Source organism: Apteryx rowi, unplaced genomic scaffold (genome assembly GCF_003343035.1).
Source record: "Apteryx rowi isolate R43461 unplaced genomic scaffold, aptRow1 scaffold_838, whole genome shotgun sequence".
NCBI lineage: Eukaryota > Metazoa > Chordata > Aves > Apterygiformes > Apterygidae > Apteryx > Apteryx rowi.
In genome coordinates, this window is record NW_020451136.1 from 255,329 (window position 1) to 269,901 (window position 14,573).

A 14,573-nucleotide genomic window follows, 5' to 3' on the forward strand; every position below is an offset into this window, starting at 1 on the left:
CATTTCCCAGCATGGGAAGGGGAAGGGAATTACTCTTAGTAAGATGCTGCCAAGCCATGTGCTGTAGGTGTGTGTGTGTGTGTGACACGACTAAAGCAGAGCAATTACCAATTTGGCCTCCTGGTAGTGCTGGCTGAGAGGATATGGTATTGGGGTAAATAGTATACTCTGGGATAAACCTGGGTCCTTCAGAGGAGGAGTGAGGTGAGTGCACTGAACTCATTCTATGTCCATCTGGGCATAGGTGGTATTTCTAGCCAGATGGAAATGTGACACTGTGAGTTTTGTTTGTGCTGGGGGTTTGCATGGGTGCTGTTGTGTTGGTGAAAACCCTACCCAAAAGGGAGGTGAAGCCACTGGCTGCAGACAGAGTGATGACAGTCTTCCATAGTTTAAGTATCAGGAAGAGTTTGAGGTACCAACTTCAAGCCCGGGGTAGTTTCTCTTAAACTACTGTGAAGCAAGGGTGGGAGGTGTGGAGACAGACTGGCAGATTCTGTCTATCCTTATCCTCAGGGGATAAATTCCATTTCTGGATGAAGTCTGTTGTACTGGTCTCCTTGAAGACTGTCTTTTGTTTTCATAGGCTGAATGAAGAATTAAAGATGGCAAAAGATGATAACAGCGTACGCATCTTTCAGGGCCTATTAGTCCTGGGCAATGTGGTCATTGGGGTAAGTGGAGCAGGGCAAGGATGGGTGGGGACTTCCCTTCAGGATAGCACTTCTCAAAGCAGCAGTTCCCAGCCATGAAATCCCTCGTCACATGTGAAGGCCACATATCAATAGAATAGTGTGAGAGGAGAGGGAAAGGAGATCTATGCTAGCTGATCGGTTGGGTGGGGAGGGAGTGCTGCACTGACAGCAGGGGATGATCCACAAGACCAACACAAGCTCTGGAGGAAGAGCCCTTGCTGCTGACCAATATGCTTCCAGCCAAGCCCTCCAGAGAGTAATGCGAAAGATTGTGTGAATTCTTTCTTAAACATCTTCAAGTTCTAGGCTTGACTGTTCAGGCATAAGCTTGCTGAGTTTTGCCTGCAATTCTTGCTTTGAGGCATAAAAAAACCAGACTGTAGAGTTGGGCAGTGGAAGTGGAATGGCAGGGTTTTTCTTTTGAGCAGCTCCTGCTTGGCAGGAGGCTGAATGAAAGGAACAAGATCTCTTAATTCCTTTTTCTTTACTGTTTCTTTGGGGAAACTTTATCTAATGCATTTCCCTGACTTGGGCTTCTCAGATGTGCGGTATTGCCCTGACAGCAGAGTGCATCTTCTTCGTGTCTGATCCCCATGGTCTCTACCCTCTGCTGGAAGCTGCAGAAAATGATGACATCTATGCTGCTGCCTGGATTGGCGTCTTTGTTGGCTTTGCACTCTTTTCTCTGTCTGTCCTTGGCATCATTGGAGTCATTAAGTCCAACAAGACTTTGCTGCTGGTGGTAAGTGTTATAAAGTTTGTCCGCCCATTGCTGTCAAACTGAAAGATGCTGCCTTAGTTTCCCTGCTCACCTTGGTAATCACTCACTGAGCAAAGGCAGGCTTTATCAATGATGAGGGGCTGGAGGGTCTTCCTTCTTCCTGACCATGACTGTGTTCTCCCACAACCTGACTCCTGTAAGAACACAGCGTGGGAAGCTCCTGAACCAGGATGAGGGTATTAATGGTGATAGCCTCAGCAGTGGTTTAAACTGGCTTGCTTGACCCTGACATTGCCCTGAAGCAATGCAGAAGCGCTTGTGCAGTCAGATGTAGCTGAGATATGGTTTATGATACTCATTTCACCCCACCCCTTGCTGCCTTTCAGCTGTTATATACATTCTGTGTAGGAGCTGGTAAGTAATGACTTCTGTACAAGGCATTAGTACGTGTTAGTATACCAAATATGGATGCAATTGAGAACATCAGACATTAGTAGGCAGGCAGAGGTTGCAGGGGTGGGGACAGAGAACTTTGGATAAGCCATGAACAATGCTAAGATGTGAACAGATCTCTGCACAATTTCTTAGTCCTTCAGATTGACAGTAGTGAAACTTAATAGCTGCTTTCTTTAAGGAAGGATAGAGCTGAAAATTCTGATATCAGCTCTCTCTTGAATTAATGTGGAATGTTGGGGTATCTATTTAAACAGAAAAGACTTAGAGAACTGAAATATTGTGCCAGGGAATTAACCAGCTAACTGCTAATGGAAGAGAATTCCCCTAACTCTAAACTCTGGTGTGTTGGCTGAAACCCAAGGCTGTGCTATAGGGGAAAAGCTGGGGTACAAAGGGCAGAAGCTGGGTAAGGGGAAAACAGATGCTTCAAATCTGAGAACATTATGAGATGTGAGAGGATAAATAGAGGCACGAGAACAGCAAAGTGGATATGGAAAAGGCTGAGAGGGGTTGTGCTGAGAAGGGAAGAGAAGCAGTGAAAAAGACTATGAGAGGAGCTCTTGAGGATCGATTCTCATTAAGGATCTTTGCTCACAAAGGAGGAGTGCTGAGGAAATCTGATGATGCAAAGTCAGGAGGATCTGAATAACATACTGAATTATACCCTTCCTCTATTTCCGCAAAGTACAAGCTTTCTTGCTAGAACTGAATAGCTCAATGCTGAAAAGGTCTTAGCTGGCAGGTGGAAGTGGAAAGAGTGGAGTAGCACATATAAGTTGCCAGGGAGATGCAGCAATGAAAATGGCAAGTGTTGTCCTCAGACATATCAAGCAAAGTATTTCCCCTAGAGACAGAACAGTATTAATGCCATGCAGTGAAGTTCTGATGAAACTGTGTCTGTGAGATGGAGAACAATTCCAGACATATACCTTCAAGAAAAAAGATCGCAAACTGAAACAAGCTGCAGGAATGTTCAAAGCAATAGAGAGGGATGAGGGGACTAGAACAGCCTGGCTTCCTTTGCCTGGAAAAATGAGCATGTTACCTTAGCATTATGGATGTCTGACTATTCTCAGGAAGTAGATGAAGTAGACTATAAAGAACCATAAAGTTTTAAACCAATGATTCTTCCTTTGAGTGGGGATTTGGATGAGATCACCTGCAGAGTTCCCTCCCAATGTAAATTATGCTTGTTTTATGACTCTGTGAGGCTTTGGAGCACCTGAAGTGAGTAATGAAAGCAAAAAGATAAATTCATTTAAAATAGAGCTAGGCGAATTCAGCAAAGGGCTTATAAGCTTCAGTTGACTTGAGCAGGGTATTGAACTTGACCTTGGAAAATACAGGACCAGAAGAAACTGCTTAACTTTTTTCCAAGAGCTAACTCTGTTCTCTTTCTCCTACAGTATATCATTCTGATGCTGATCATTTATGCATTTGAAATGGCTTCTTGCATCACAGCAGCAACTCACCGAGACTTTGTGAGTATTGCTTTTCTCATGTGTTCTTGCAATTACGTTGAGAAATATTGCAGGGTTTTGGTACTCTGTATTCCCATTCAGTGCAGAAATGTCATATGTGGTACAGTGTAAACTCAAAGGACTACTGTTGGAAAGTCTCTAACTTCATTGTTCTGATCAAGAAAATAACTTTGTTATTTTTAACATAACTTTGTTATTTGTAACATTTAAAAATATTTCTAACTTTGCTATTAAAGGAACAATAGTGTGAGTTAGTTGAATCACCAATACAGTGTTAGTCTTTCAGCTGCAGTGATTAATCTATCATAGATGTGGAAAGCAAATCTTCAGAATTGCTACAGGTAATGTCACTAGTAAGGAAAAGATTACATGAGTTATTGCAGCTATTGGCAGGGGCAAATGACCTGTGGTGCTTTAGTTCCAAGCAATATATCAAATGCAAGCCATAGCTTCTGCACGTCTCCTCTCGTCTGACATGTGGTAGGACCTGCTTAACAGTCATGCTCAAGATCTACGTCTTTCTGTTGCTCCTGCTCCTCAAATCCTCCTCTTTGTCTTCCTATGTATAAAACTGTAAAACTGGGGTGGGGTGGGGTCCAAAGCAGCATTCCTGTTCTCTACCAGGACACTGAAACAAACCAACCAAACCACCCCACCCTAAATAACTCTATATTTGCTTTACCTGGCAACCTATTTATATAGTTCCTGCATTCTTTTCTGTTTATCCTGTAGCTCACTCCAAATCCCTTTCTGAAACAAATGCTGGAGAGGTATCAGAAGTTAGAGGCAGACAATAACAATGACAAATGGATGAGTGAAGAGGTCACAAAAACATGGAATAATCTCATGCTTCAGGTAATAACAACACTGAAAACTCTCATTAATTACTGAATGTTCTGCAGCTCTGAAATTTCAAGTGCTCCTTGGGACCACTCAGTAATAAAGAGGACAGCATCTGCCTTGAACCTCCGACAAAGTCCTGTTGGACTCCCCATTTTGCTCATTTATCAGATGACAGACTGTCAAAGGCAGGCACTTCAAAAAATCTCTCCCATAAATCTGTGGTTAATGCCTAACTAGCCATGTGCAGGATCCAGTCTCGTACAGTGCTATAACCTTGGCCCGTAAAGACCATTCCCTTCTCTCCCCCCGCTCTCCGGGACAGAATCAGTGTTGTGGTGTGCATGGCCCATCTGACTGGCAGAAGTATGCGTCTGCCTTCCGGAGCATGTACAGCGACGCTGACTACCCTTGGCCACACCAGTGCTGCGTCATGGATGCCCGAGGGTCTCCCGTCAACCTGGATGGCTGCAAACTTGGAGTGCCTGGCTACTATAACAGTAATGTAAGAACTGCTCCACTTCATCCAATTATGCCTGTTGGTCTACAGTGTCTTTCTGGAATGGGAGGAAACAGGGAATAGCTTTCCTCCTCCACTGTAAGCTACCCATGTTCAAAAGCTTTCTGGAGACGAAGCAATGCCTGTAGGGTTCTAGCCATGTTGTTGAATCCAGGATAGACTGTGATAAAGGCTTTCCCGATGGAGAGAGCATGAAGGAAGAAAACCCTTCCAGTGCCACCAATAAGAAGTAGCACCCCTGACATGTAAGTGGGCATGAGCTAATTCAAACTTAGCCCAAAGATGATTGCATACAATATGTGTGAGCTAGTCAGCAGTTCTATGCAAGGTAGTTATCACAGCTAATGAAAAGCTGATGTCAGGGGAGGAAGAAGAGGCTGTCCTGCTGTGCTCCAGCAACCAAATAGTGGGACAGCTCTGAAAAGTGAAAGTGGTTTCCTGTGGTGGATAAAGTTACTGAACACATCACTAGCTGAGCTTTTCAGTAGACCGGCTTCTCCTGTTCAGACAGATTGCTGGGTCATAAGCGTGAATGTCTGCACTAACAAGCATCTCTAGAAGGCATTCAAGATTCCAAATTTGCATGCAGCTTCTTGTTTCTGGACGCCAACCCTGTGTTGGCTGTGTCTGGTTATAGGTACAAATATGGCAAGGGGATGGGACACTAAAGTGTCTTTGAAGTGTCTGAGCTGGACTTCTTCATATTTGTAGCTAGAAACAGGTAGGCTATCTGCAAGCTGTCAATAAGCAGTGAAGCTCTGGCTCAACTTCTTGAGACCCTGTGAGCTACCCAAATTGCAATAGTAATGGAGCATGTCATCTCACTCCGTCTCAGAGATGGATGAGTTTGTAGCCTACTGGTACAAGTTCAAAGCTCATGTTGACTCATTCATGGTTGTCTTACAGGGTTGTTATGACGCTATTTCTGGGCCAATGAACAGACAAGCCTGGGGTGTTGCCTGGTTTGGTTTTGCCATCCTCTGCTGGACTGTGAGTACTTAATATTTGCTTTTATTTGCTCTTCTCTTTCCTTGCTATTCCCCACCCAGATGGGTGGAGGTGGCTGTCAGGATTGATGCATTTAAAAAATCTGTAGAATACAGTAATTCATTTGTCACCAGCCTGCTTGTAGCCTGTTCCTATAATAGGGCTACATTTAGAAGCTCCCCTCCATTCTGGCTTCCACACATGAAGAGCTAGATGGCCTTTCAGCTTGCTGTGGCCTGCTGTAGTCTCAGCAATACAGTACAGCAAACAGCTTGCAGATACTTGTTTGTGAAGGGTATTGGATCATCTAAACTGGAGATAGCAGATAATTCAGTATCTAGTTTGAAGACTGCACGAGTGTTTCAAGTACTCAGGGTTCGGCAGCTTCATGACAGATAATTCCCAGCAAACTGAGTGATCGAGTCAAATAGTTACATCTGTATAGATCTTCTTGCTTCACTGTGAAGCTGCTGTGCAGATAAAAAGCTTTAAGCTTCCTGTGCCTGTATGGACTTCGCTTAGCAAGAATTTCTGTTCCTCTCTCCTACCAAAAGGACTAAAAGGGATTGGTGGGAGAGGCTGGGGAGTAAAGAAAGTTAACAGTCTTGTCTTTTCAGTTCTGGGTTCTCCTCGGTACTATGTTCTACTGGAGCAGAATTGAATATTGAAGGTCTGGTGTCCTCAACGTTGTCCTGAAGCACTGAATGAAACTGCTTTCATTCATCTCCTGCTCCATTCTTGTGCCACTGATAATTTGGAGTTTTCCCCACTACCTCTCCCATACTATTTTTGCTGCTCCAAACACTTGACACACTGAGGTGATGCCTCCAGGAAAGAATCTTGTTCCTTCTTTGCCTCTTGTTCTGCAGCCTTTAAGCCTTGTGGCTGAGACGCAATCCTTTTGCTGTGCAAGAAATCCTTGGAGCATAAGATAAGAGATGATCTGATTTGTTCTGTGATGACATTGGAAAGGAAAATGTCCAGTTCATGTGTACTTGCTCCAGAAAAGTATCTCTCTAAAACTAGATTCTGGTATGGACTATGTGAGCAAAATGGTAACCTCCTGTGAACAATAAAGATGGATAATGCAAGGGAGAGGACTGCAGAACTCTCTGATACATTTTATCTTTCTACTTCTGTTCCTCGTCTCTGTCACCCCTTGCCTTAGAATAATGCAGATTCTCTATAAGTTTAAGTGTGTCAGCAGTGAAGACATGTCACAGATGAAAAGTCTGTTGCTAGTCAAGCCCAATAAAAGGTTAGCTCATTCCTCTGCCATATGCTGCCTATATTCAAGCCTACCTCTTGTCATTGATGAAACTACTGCAGGCACTCCTACCTTCAGAAGTGCCAGTCCATGAAATGCTGTTTGCTAAGAATGACTCTTTTGAAAAGCTGTATGTACTTTGTACAAAATTTTGCACCACCAACTATGTGTGCAGAATACAAGGGCTCTGTGCTATACCTGCCTTTGCAAAACTGGCTGTCATATCCCTAGACTACCATGCTTCCTGCTTCAACTAACTGCATGCATATGGTCATGTCCCCTGTGCACTCCCCCTTCCACATCCCCAGATCAGGTGAAACAAACTGCAAATAATGGCAACAAGTAACTCCTGTGAAAAATGCAGGCAAGAAACTGAGTCAACCAAATCTGGTCCTTGCATCAAGAGTTAACAATTCTCACTCAGTTCAACAGAGGCTGTTTACTTTGGCTCAGACTGATCTGGTGTCCTTTCTAATGAATGCTTCAGCAGTTACATGTGTTGTGTGAAATATGCTCCTGTACATAATGTTTTAAGGTGAAACCTCTTTTTAATGTGTACTGGGCCAGGTCGTGAGAGCTTACTGGCTGCCTTGAGTCTTCATTTTTGTATATTCTTCAAAATACTAATTAAAAAGTGGTGGAAGTGAAATTTCCTTCTTGTTAAGGATCCTGTGTTCAGGAAGGGGAAATGATAAATGTTTGTATCTGGGACATCCTGGGCAGTGCAAATACAGGCTTTACATACCTGTAACCCCATTCTGAAGATCTGAGTGCCTCGTACACTGACACACAGTGCTCCAAAAAGCCTGTAGCTGAATAGTCCCTTGCTGGTGTAATGGGGGAGAGAAACAGGCAGAGCTAAGAGGGTGAATAGTTTGAAGGAGAAACAGGTCCCTGCAACACAGAGGGGTAGGTTTTTGTGTGTGTGTGTCTTCAAAAAGAAAAATCCCCTTGGATCAGCCACTCCAGAAGGGGAGCACCTGTGGAAGGCTCACTGTTTTAATGGGGTGATGACTTTCTTTAAGAGCCTGGACACTAAGGAATAAGGACTTTCTTTTGTCTTAAGCACTTTTTTTGTGAGATAGACTTGCTTATGTTGCTGAAAGCTATGAATAATACCAAGATCTAAAAAAATCTAAAGAGAATCAGAGCTTCCCTAAGCAAGTTAGCAATAGCAAAGATTTGGTTCGATGTTTCTTGTTATGAACTGCAAATCCCTAGCAGAGCGGACAGAAATGGGGGAGGAGGGATAGTGTCAATGCACACAGTCTCTGTCCTTGTTTGATCAAATCCCTCCAATTGCTTCTAAGTCATGGCAGCCTAGGTGGATAGTTACACACCTGCATAAAGATCTCTTGCTCGAGTAATTTCTGAAACTTAGAAAGCTCTGCAATTGGGTGATACTGAAATGAATGGATGTGGGACCTTCTAAGGACTAGCAAGGCCCTCTGCATATGGCATAGCTGGAGACAGGGCTTGTAGGATGAAGACTTTAGGGCCACTTAACAGGTAATCTCAAAATCTTATTTTCTTCCTCTGGTCTTTTGCTTCAGATCCTGTGGTATCATTTTTACTTTCTTCTACCTCTAAATGTGACATCATTATGGCACTGCTCTCAATATAGAGAACATACTCTAGGGTTTTGTAGGTAGGGTTTGTAGGGTTTTGTAGAAGAACTGAGGTTAGTTTAAATAGACTGTTGCAGTATTATCTTCACCAACCAATTGCAAATGATCCTATTGACCTATGGCATAAATATCAGTTTAAGCCAATTAAGTTTGGATTCATCAAATTTGTTTTCTGCTTCTTGAGTCTGTAGCTCACCTGGCACATTATAATTTATGTTTTATGAAAATAAAAGCTGTGATGAACAAGTGATCTGAGCAACGGTGGATCTATGCAGAAGTGCCAAGCAAGTCACAATGCAACCAGAAACACCCAGCTTTATCCGTCTGAGCTAAGGAGGGAAAAGGAGACTGGGCTAATGGCAGAATGATGTTGAGCAGGCTTGTAAAAAATTCTGCCCAGCTTTTTCTGGTTTTTCAGCTTTTGAAGGTTGATTCCAATCTCTGCAAGTCCCCTACCTGGGATTCCAGTGGAGGGTGAGGAAGGAATGGAGTCAGTGACAGGAATGGTGGGGAACTGGTTCGTGTGTTGACTGAGGCCTATAAAGAAATCCTGCCCATTCTCAGCTGTTTGGATCACTACCTGAGGGTACAGATGTATGCACTCTTTGAAGCTGGCAATATGCATAGAATGAAAACTGCTGGACTAAGACAAGACGATGAAAAAAAAGATGAAAACTGCCAGACTAAGACAAGATGAAGAAAAAATTCTCCAATGGGAGTTATGTGCTTTGTTTGCGGACTTACTGTGTGTATTTCTGTTTTGTAGGTGTGAATCTTCACAGTTCTCTCTTGGCAAAAAAGCATGTTTCAATTCTCCCCTGGAGTTACCAGCTGTAATTTTAGAACATTAATTTATTGCAATATCCACAGCTCTGAGAAATCAGACACATCTCATCAAGACATCCTTTGTTCGTACTTGACAGAGCAGTTTGGCCTACAAGTCAACAAGAAACTCAAATCCTTGCTGTTTTCCTCCCATATATGCAGAAACATAACCCTATGCCTTTCAAAGTCTTAAATGTTTGGAGTTGGCAGTACTGAAATGTTTATTCCTTTGGGCCATGGGGCAATGTGGGCCTGCCTTTGTGTATGTTGTGCCTTGCACCCATTTCTCCAACAGGCTTGTCTGCCCCTTCCTCTTTTCCCCTCTCCTTTGTGCTGCTTGTTCTTCTTCTGCATGAGATCTCTTTGAACAGACTCTCTTTCACAGGCCCTATTTCTCCTTACCTTGTCATTTCACTTACAGCACACAATGCCCTGCCGCTATGTGCTGTGCTTGCCTCTGGCTACCCACCTTACTGCATAAACCAGCGCCACAGTGTCGGTGGTGTACTATAGCCTCTGACCCAGATGATTTAACTCCCATCCTGCTCATCCCTACCCTGGCATCTTAGTATTTCACATTCCCGGCAACAGGGACTTGTGCCAAAAACAAGTTTATTGGGACCAAGTATGACCTAAAACTAGCTCACAAATGAAGCCTCTTTCTCCCACCCCTTGGCAGCCCTGCTGTCTTTGGCAACTTGGGAAAGCCTCTGCAATGTATGGTATGCTGGGAACCTCCTGCAAGAACCCTCCCTGTAATCTGAGGCATGTCTCTTTAGGAGAGCCTGCTGTGGGAGGAGCTGAGGATGACTGCTGGGGGTTTATCCTCAACAGGAAGAAAAGGTGAGGGCATTTCTGATTATGTTAGCCTGCATGCGAGGTGAAATTCCAGCATGGGCAAGGTCACCTGTGGTTTTGCACATTCACTAGTTGAGATAAACTCTACACGACAACTAAGTGATGAGCAATGATCTGCTCTGTCTCCCCAGGGCTGTTACTGACTGTGAGTGAATGCAGGACTGAAAACCTTCCATCTCTCTATTCTTACTAGACAACACTCACCTTTAGCAGAGTATTGTGGCTGGCACAGACTCTGAAAAGGGTAAAGCCACTTCATATAATCCCTGCAGCATATTTGATGCTTCTGTGAATTAGCCCAGTCTTTTTACATCTCTCTTCTGCCTTCACTCTCCAACACACGGTGTTTAAAACAAATTGTTTCATGATACAAAAGAAGGTAAGTAAAGCAATTTGTGAGCACCTATTTTTGATGATCTAAACTTCTTCCTGACTCTTATGAAGGAGGAGGGAAAGAAGGTAGCTGATACTTTTCAGACTGTTTCAGCTCTGTCTTATGGCTTGGGGATTATTTTCTTTTTCCTCTTCAGGTTTTACTTATCTGGGATATTCCCTTGTTTAACAATAATCATGTGTTACTCATTTTTCTCCAGCTCTGGTTGTTCTCATGTTCCTAATCATTGTGGTTCATTCTTAAGCAGCTACTGAGTTTTCTTTGAAGTCATTTCCTCTCACTGAATTCAAATATTTCCAGGTCTTTTAGATAAAGGATTTAAGTGAAAGAGAGATATGCACTCCATGCAACAGATGTGCTATGGGAGAAAACAGGTCCAGTTTAAAGATGAGCCTGGACCTAAAGTTCTAGATAGAATTCCTATGAATTTTCCACATATGCAAAATCCAGCTCCTCTCACACTGCCATTTGCAAGTAAGACATGAGAAAATAGCTACATGTTTTTATCAGGGAATGAATCTTGTTTTAATTTTTGGGATGTTCAGGACCTGGCCAGATCTGAGTTTTGCAGCTCCTGCTCCTTTTTGATCCTTAACTCTGAAACTGTTCATCCCTTTACCCTTGTGGAGACACAACATGTTCTTTGAAGAGTTTTTCCTGCTCAGGCAGAAAATGAACTCAGAGACCTCACTGCCTTTCTCCATCTTAGCCACTATGGTCTTGCTCTTGTTGTTATTGTTGTTGCCTTGTTGTGGCCTAAGTCTCCCACACTGGGCTAAATTTCTTCCCTGCACTGCCTGCCTCTCTTTCGCTGCCAACCTACCTTTAGCTACAACCAGTGGGGTGCCTGCTGGACATGTCCTGTTGTCCGCCATTGCCTGTACTCCTGCGTTGCAAGGAGGATGCATGAGACACTGGTATCAGGCTCTCTTTGGTGCTGGGCTAGCTTGTCTCCTAGTAAACAGCCAGTTTGGGAATTCACTTAATCTTGCTGACTGACTGACTTAGCTGAAAGTATCTAGGATGCTATAATTGGTGCTTCCAATACAACCGATGCAGATATTCAGCCTGAGTCAGACTTTCAAACCCATTTTGATGTGAAAACAGGCAAAAGGACTTGGCTGAAATTGTGTTCAAGCACTTCTACGTATTTAAACACACCAGTTCAGGGCACAGTTCTCACTGGAGGATGTACAGGTCTTTAGTGCACCATCTGCTTAATTTCCATAATCACAGGAATGCTGGGGGCAGTTTGGGATTCTCCTCTTGTATTATGGCCAAATCATTATTAGACTCTGTGGCAGAAGAATACAAAAATACTGTTTCTTGCACAGCACTCATAACTGACTAGGGCTAACAACAATTACAGAGTTCAACAGACATGCTCTTCTGTCCTACTTTGTGTGCCAGTTGCCATGGTAAGCAGGAAGCACAACCCAGGCATTTTCCTAAAGGGAAATTGAAGTCATGAAGGAGGTAGGAAAAGGAGTCAAGTCCTGGGCTCAGCTGTTGAAAAATGAAAAATGTGTTCTTTTAACCTAATGATTCTTCTGCTGTTTGGGGGGAACAAAGAGCAGGTTGGACTGCAGATATGCCCACTGAGGTTACAACCACAAGAACCTTAATCTTTTTTCTTCAGTGTGGAATAAGGGACAGCTACTAATAATGTTCACTTTCACAGTAAGTTTAGAAACTGAAACAATGAGGAACTGCAAGAACAGAGAGAACCAGGAAATTTAATTCACAGTTTTGTTAAGCTCTTGCTTATCCTTTGCAAATCAACAGAAGTGCATACACAATGCACTGAGGAATTTGTAGTAACTTCTCTTGCACCAGTTTGGCTTCCTCTCTACAAGTGTTGGGATCCCAGAGCATTTTTATTTTCCACTCTCTGTTGCTCTACATTATTGCAGACAAGGCAGAATTCTGTAGGAGCTGTGCTAAATGGGATGATGTGGTTGTGCATCACTGAAACCTCAGCCTGGCAGAACTAGAAATGATAAGAAGAAAGATGAATTTCAGCCTTGGAAACTTTAAAGCACTTCAGATAATGGTAATTTTACAAAAGTCTCCATGCCCTCCCTTCATTTTCAGAGCTGCTGAGCAGCAGCAGCTCGCATTAGCCTCAATAAGAAAAGTGTGCTGAACGCCCACAACCAAAACCCATACAAGACCAGCTCAGTTTCCTGGCCACTCACATGAGAAAACAAGGGCTCAAACTTCGTGTCAGAGGAAGACAGATGCATTTGTTCACTGTTCATAAACCAGATCCAGGAGAAAGAAAATGTTTCAAAATATTACTAGGGCACAGGTCTGTTTCTATAAAAATTCCAGTTTAATCTCATGGCTGAGACCTGGCAAAACATCTTTTTTGTGGGTGTTGTTTTTCTTTTTTTTTTTAAGCAATAAGGCACAAAGGCGGTCAAGTCCACACAGAGAACAAAGCTTAACAAAAATACAATCCATCAGGGCTAGCAGGAGAAATAATCAATAACGAGGGTGGGTATGTGGGGGACAAGCCTTTTCACAGTGTCTGATTTCTAACCCTTCCCTTGACATGGCAACAAAGGAGTATTTTGAAGGGGACCAGTGCCTTCAAGAATAAGATCTGAGACTTGGGCTGCTGCATGAAGCCCTCAGGAAACACTTGCCTCCTGCTTTCCTTCCTTTCCAGTCTGTGAAAGTCCTACTCCAGCTCCAATAGAATGCAATGGCAAGCTTTCCATTCCTTGCTTGGAGCAGGATTAGTTATCAGCAAGCCTTACATTAATTGGGAGCAGGCAAAAGTTAAACAGAATTGGGATCAGCTACAGCTTTTCCCCATCCTCTAGGTGTTTTGTTTTTTTTTCCTAGAGATTGAGAGAATCAAAAGGGACAACTGCAAAATCTGGGCATGCCCAGAAAGGAATATGTGCTCCAGTAGATTGATTGCTTTTTCAAGGACTGGGAGAGAAGCTGGTGGTGGAAAGCTAAATCCGTCCTTGCACTCTGGTCTCACCTGATCCCACCTCTCCTCTCCCAGGACACAAATCCTGCTCAGGAAGGCAGCTTCATGGTCTTTGCCCACCACAGATTAGCCAGAACTAATTAGCTTCTCCTCTGTGGGCAAAAAGCCATTTGCTCTCTCACCCTCAGTGCTAGAAAAGTTGCAGCAGAAACAGTTCTATACATCTGCCCAAATTTCACAGATGTGCAGGATCCTATTTAGACAATTCCTTCATTTTAATTACATTTCCTTTTTAATATATTTATATATAATGTGTATATATATATATATATATATATATATATAAATTTAACACAATATTCACCACTACAGGCATTTCAGAATTCTTAAAAAAGAAAAAAGATTGATTGCACCTTTCAGACTCTGGATGAGGGAATCTCTAATGCAGACCTAAGTTCCTCTGAAGCCCTAAAGGTGAAAAGAGAAGTGCTTCACTCTTTATTAAAGGATAGGATGGGATAGGTGGCCCAGAGGAATGTGGTTTATAAGGTAAAATACAATCCTCATTTCTGCTCACCCTCCCTCCAGCAAGGCAGCTCCCACAAGAACTAACATCTACTCAGGTCATTCCTTTCCAACTGGTGTTTCCCGTCTTTGCCAGCCCAACCATTTCACACTGAGCAACGCTCCTGCACTTAGCAGAAGCTGCACAAAACCCCTTTTTACATGGGTAGAAGTGAAATCAGCCACCTTTCTTTCTCACATTGCTAGAACTGCTAGCTACTAAATCATGACTGAGGTCATCTGCAAACTCACAAAGAAGGCCTTTACACTCTTCACAGTCTCAGGAGAACCGAATGTACTGCAGAATCTGTGGAGCGATCCTTGCAGACTCTGCAGAGGTCTGCAAATGATGTGCCATTCTAATTAGGAGGATCCTTTCCATAATGCCAA

At 43.2% G+C, this 14,573-nt stretch overlaps 1 protein-coding gene across 1 annotated transcript; it reads left to right on the forward strand.

The window, feature by feature from the left end:
- The first annotated feature begins 605 nt into the window (after nucleotides 1-605).
- Nucleotides 606-6,368, forward strand: UPK1B (uroplakin 1B). The gene is made up of 7 exons (XM_026089945.1): nucleotides 606-674; nucleotides 1,237-1,437; nucleotides 3,279-3,353; nucleotides 4,086-4,208; nucleotides 4,519-4,698; nucleotides 5,620-5,703; nucleotides 6,318-6,368. The coding sequence occupies exons 1-7, from the start codon at nucleotides 606-608 to the stop codon at nucleotides 6,366-6,368; spliced, it is 783 nt and encodes a 260-aa protein (XP_025945730.1).
- Nucleotides 6,369-14,573: the final 8,205 nt, after the last annotated feature.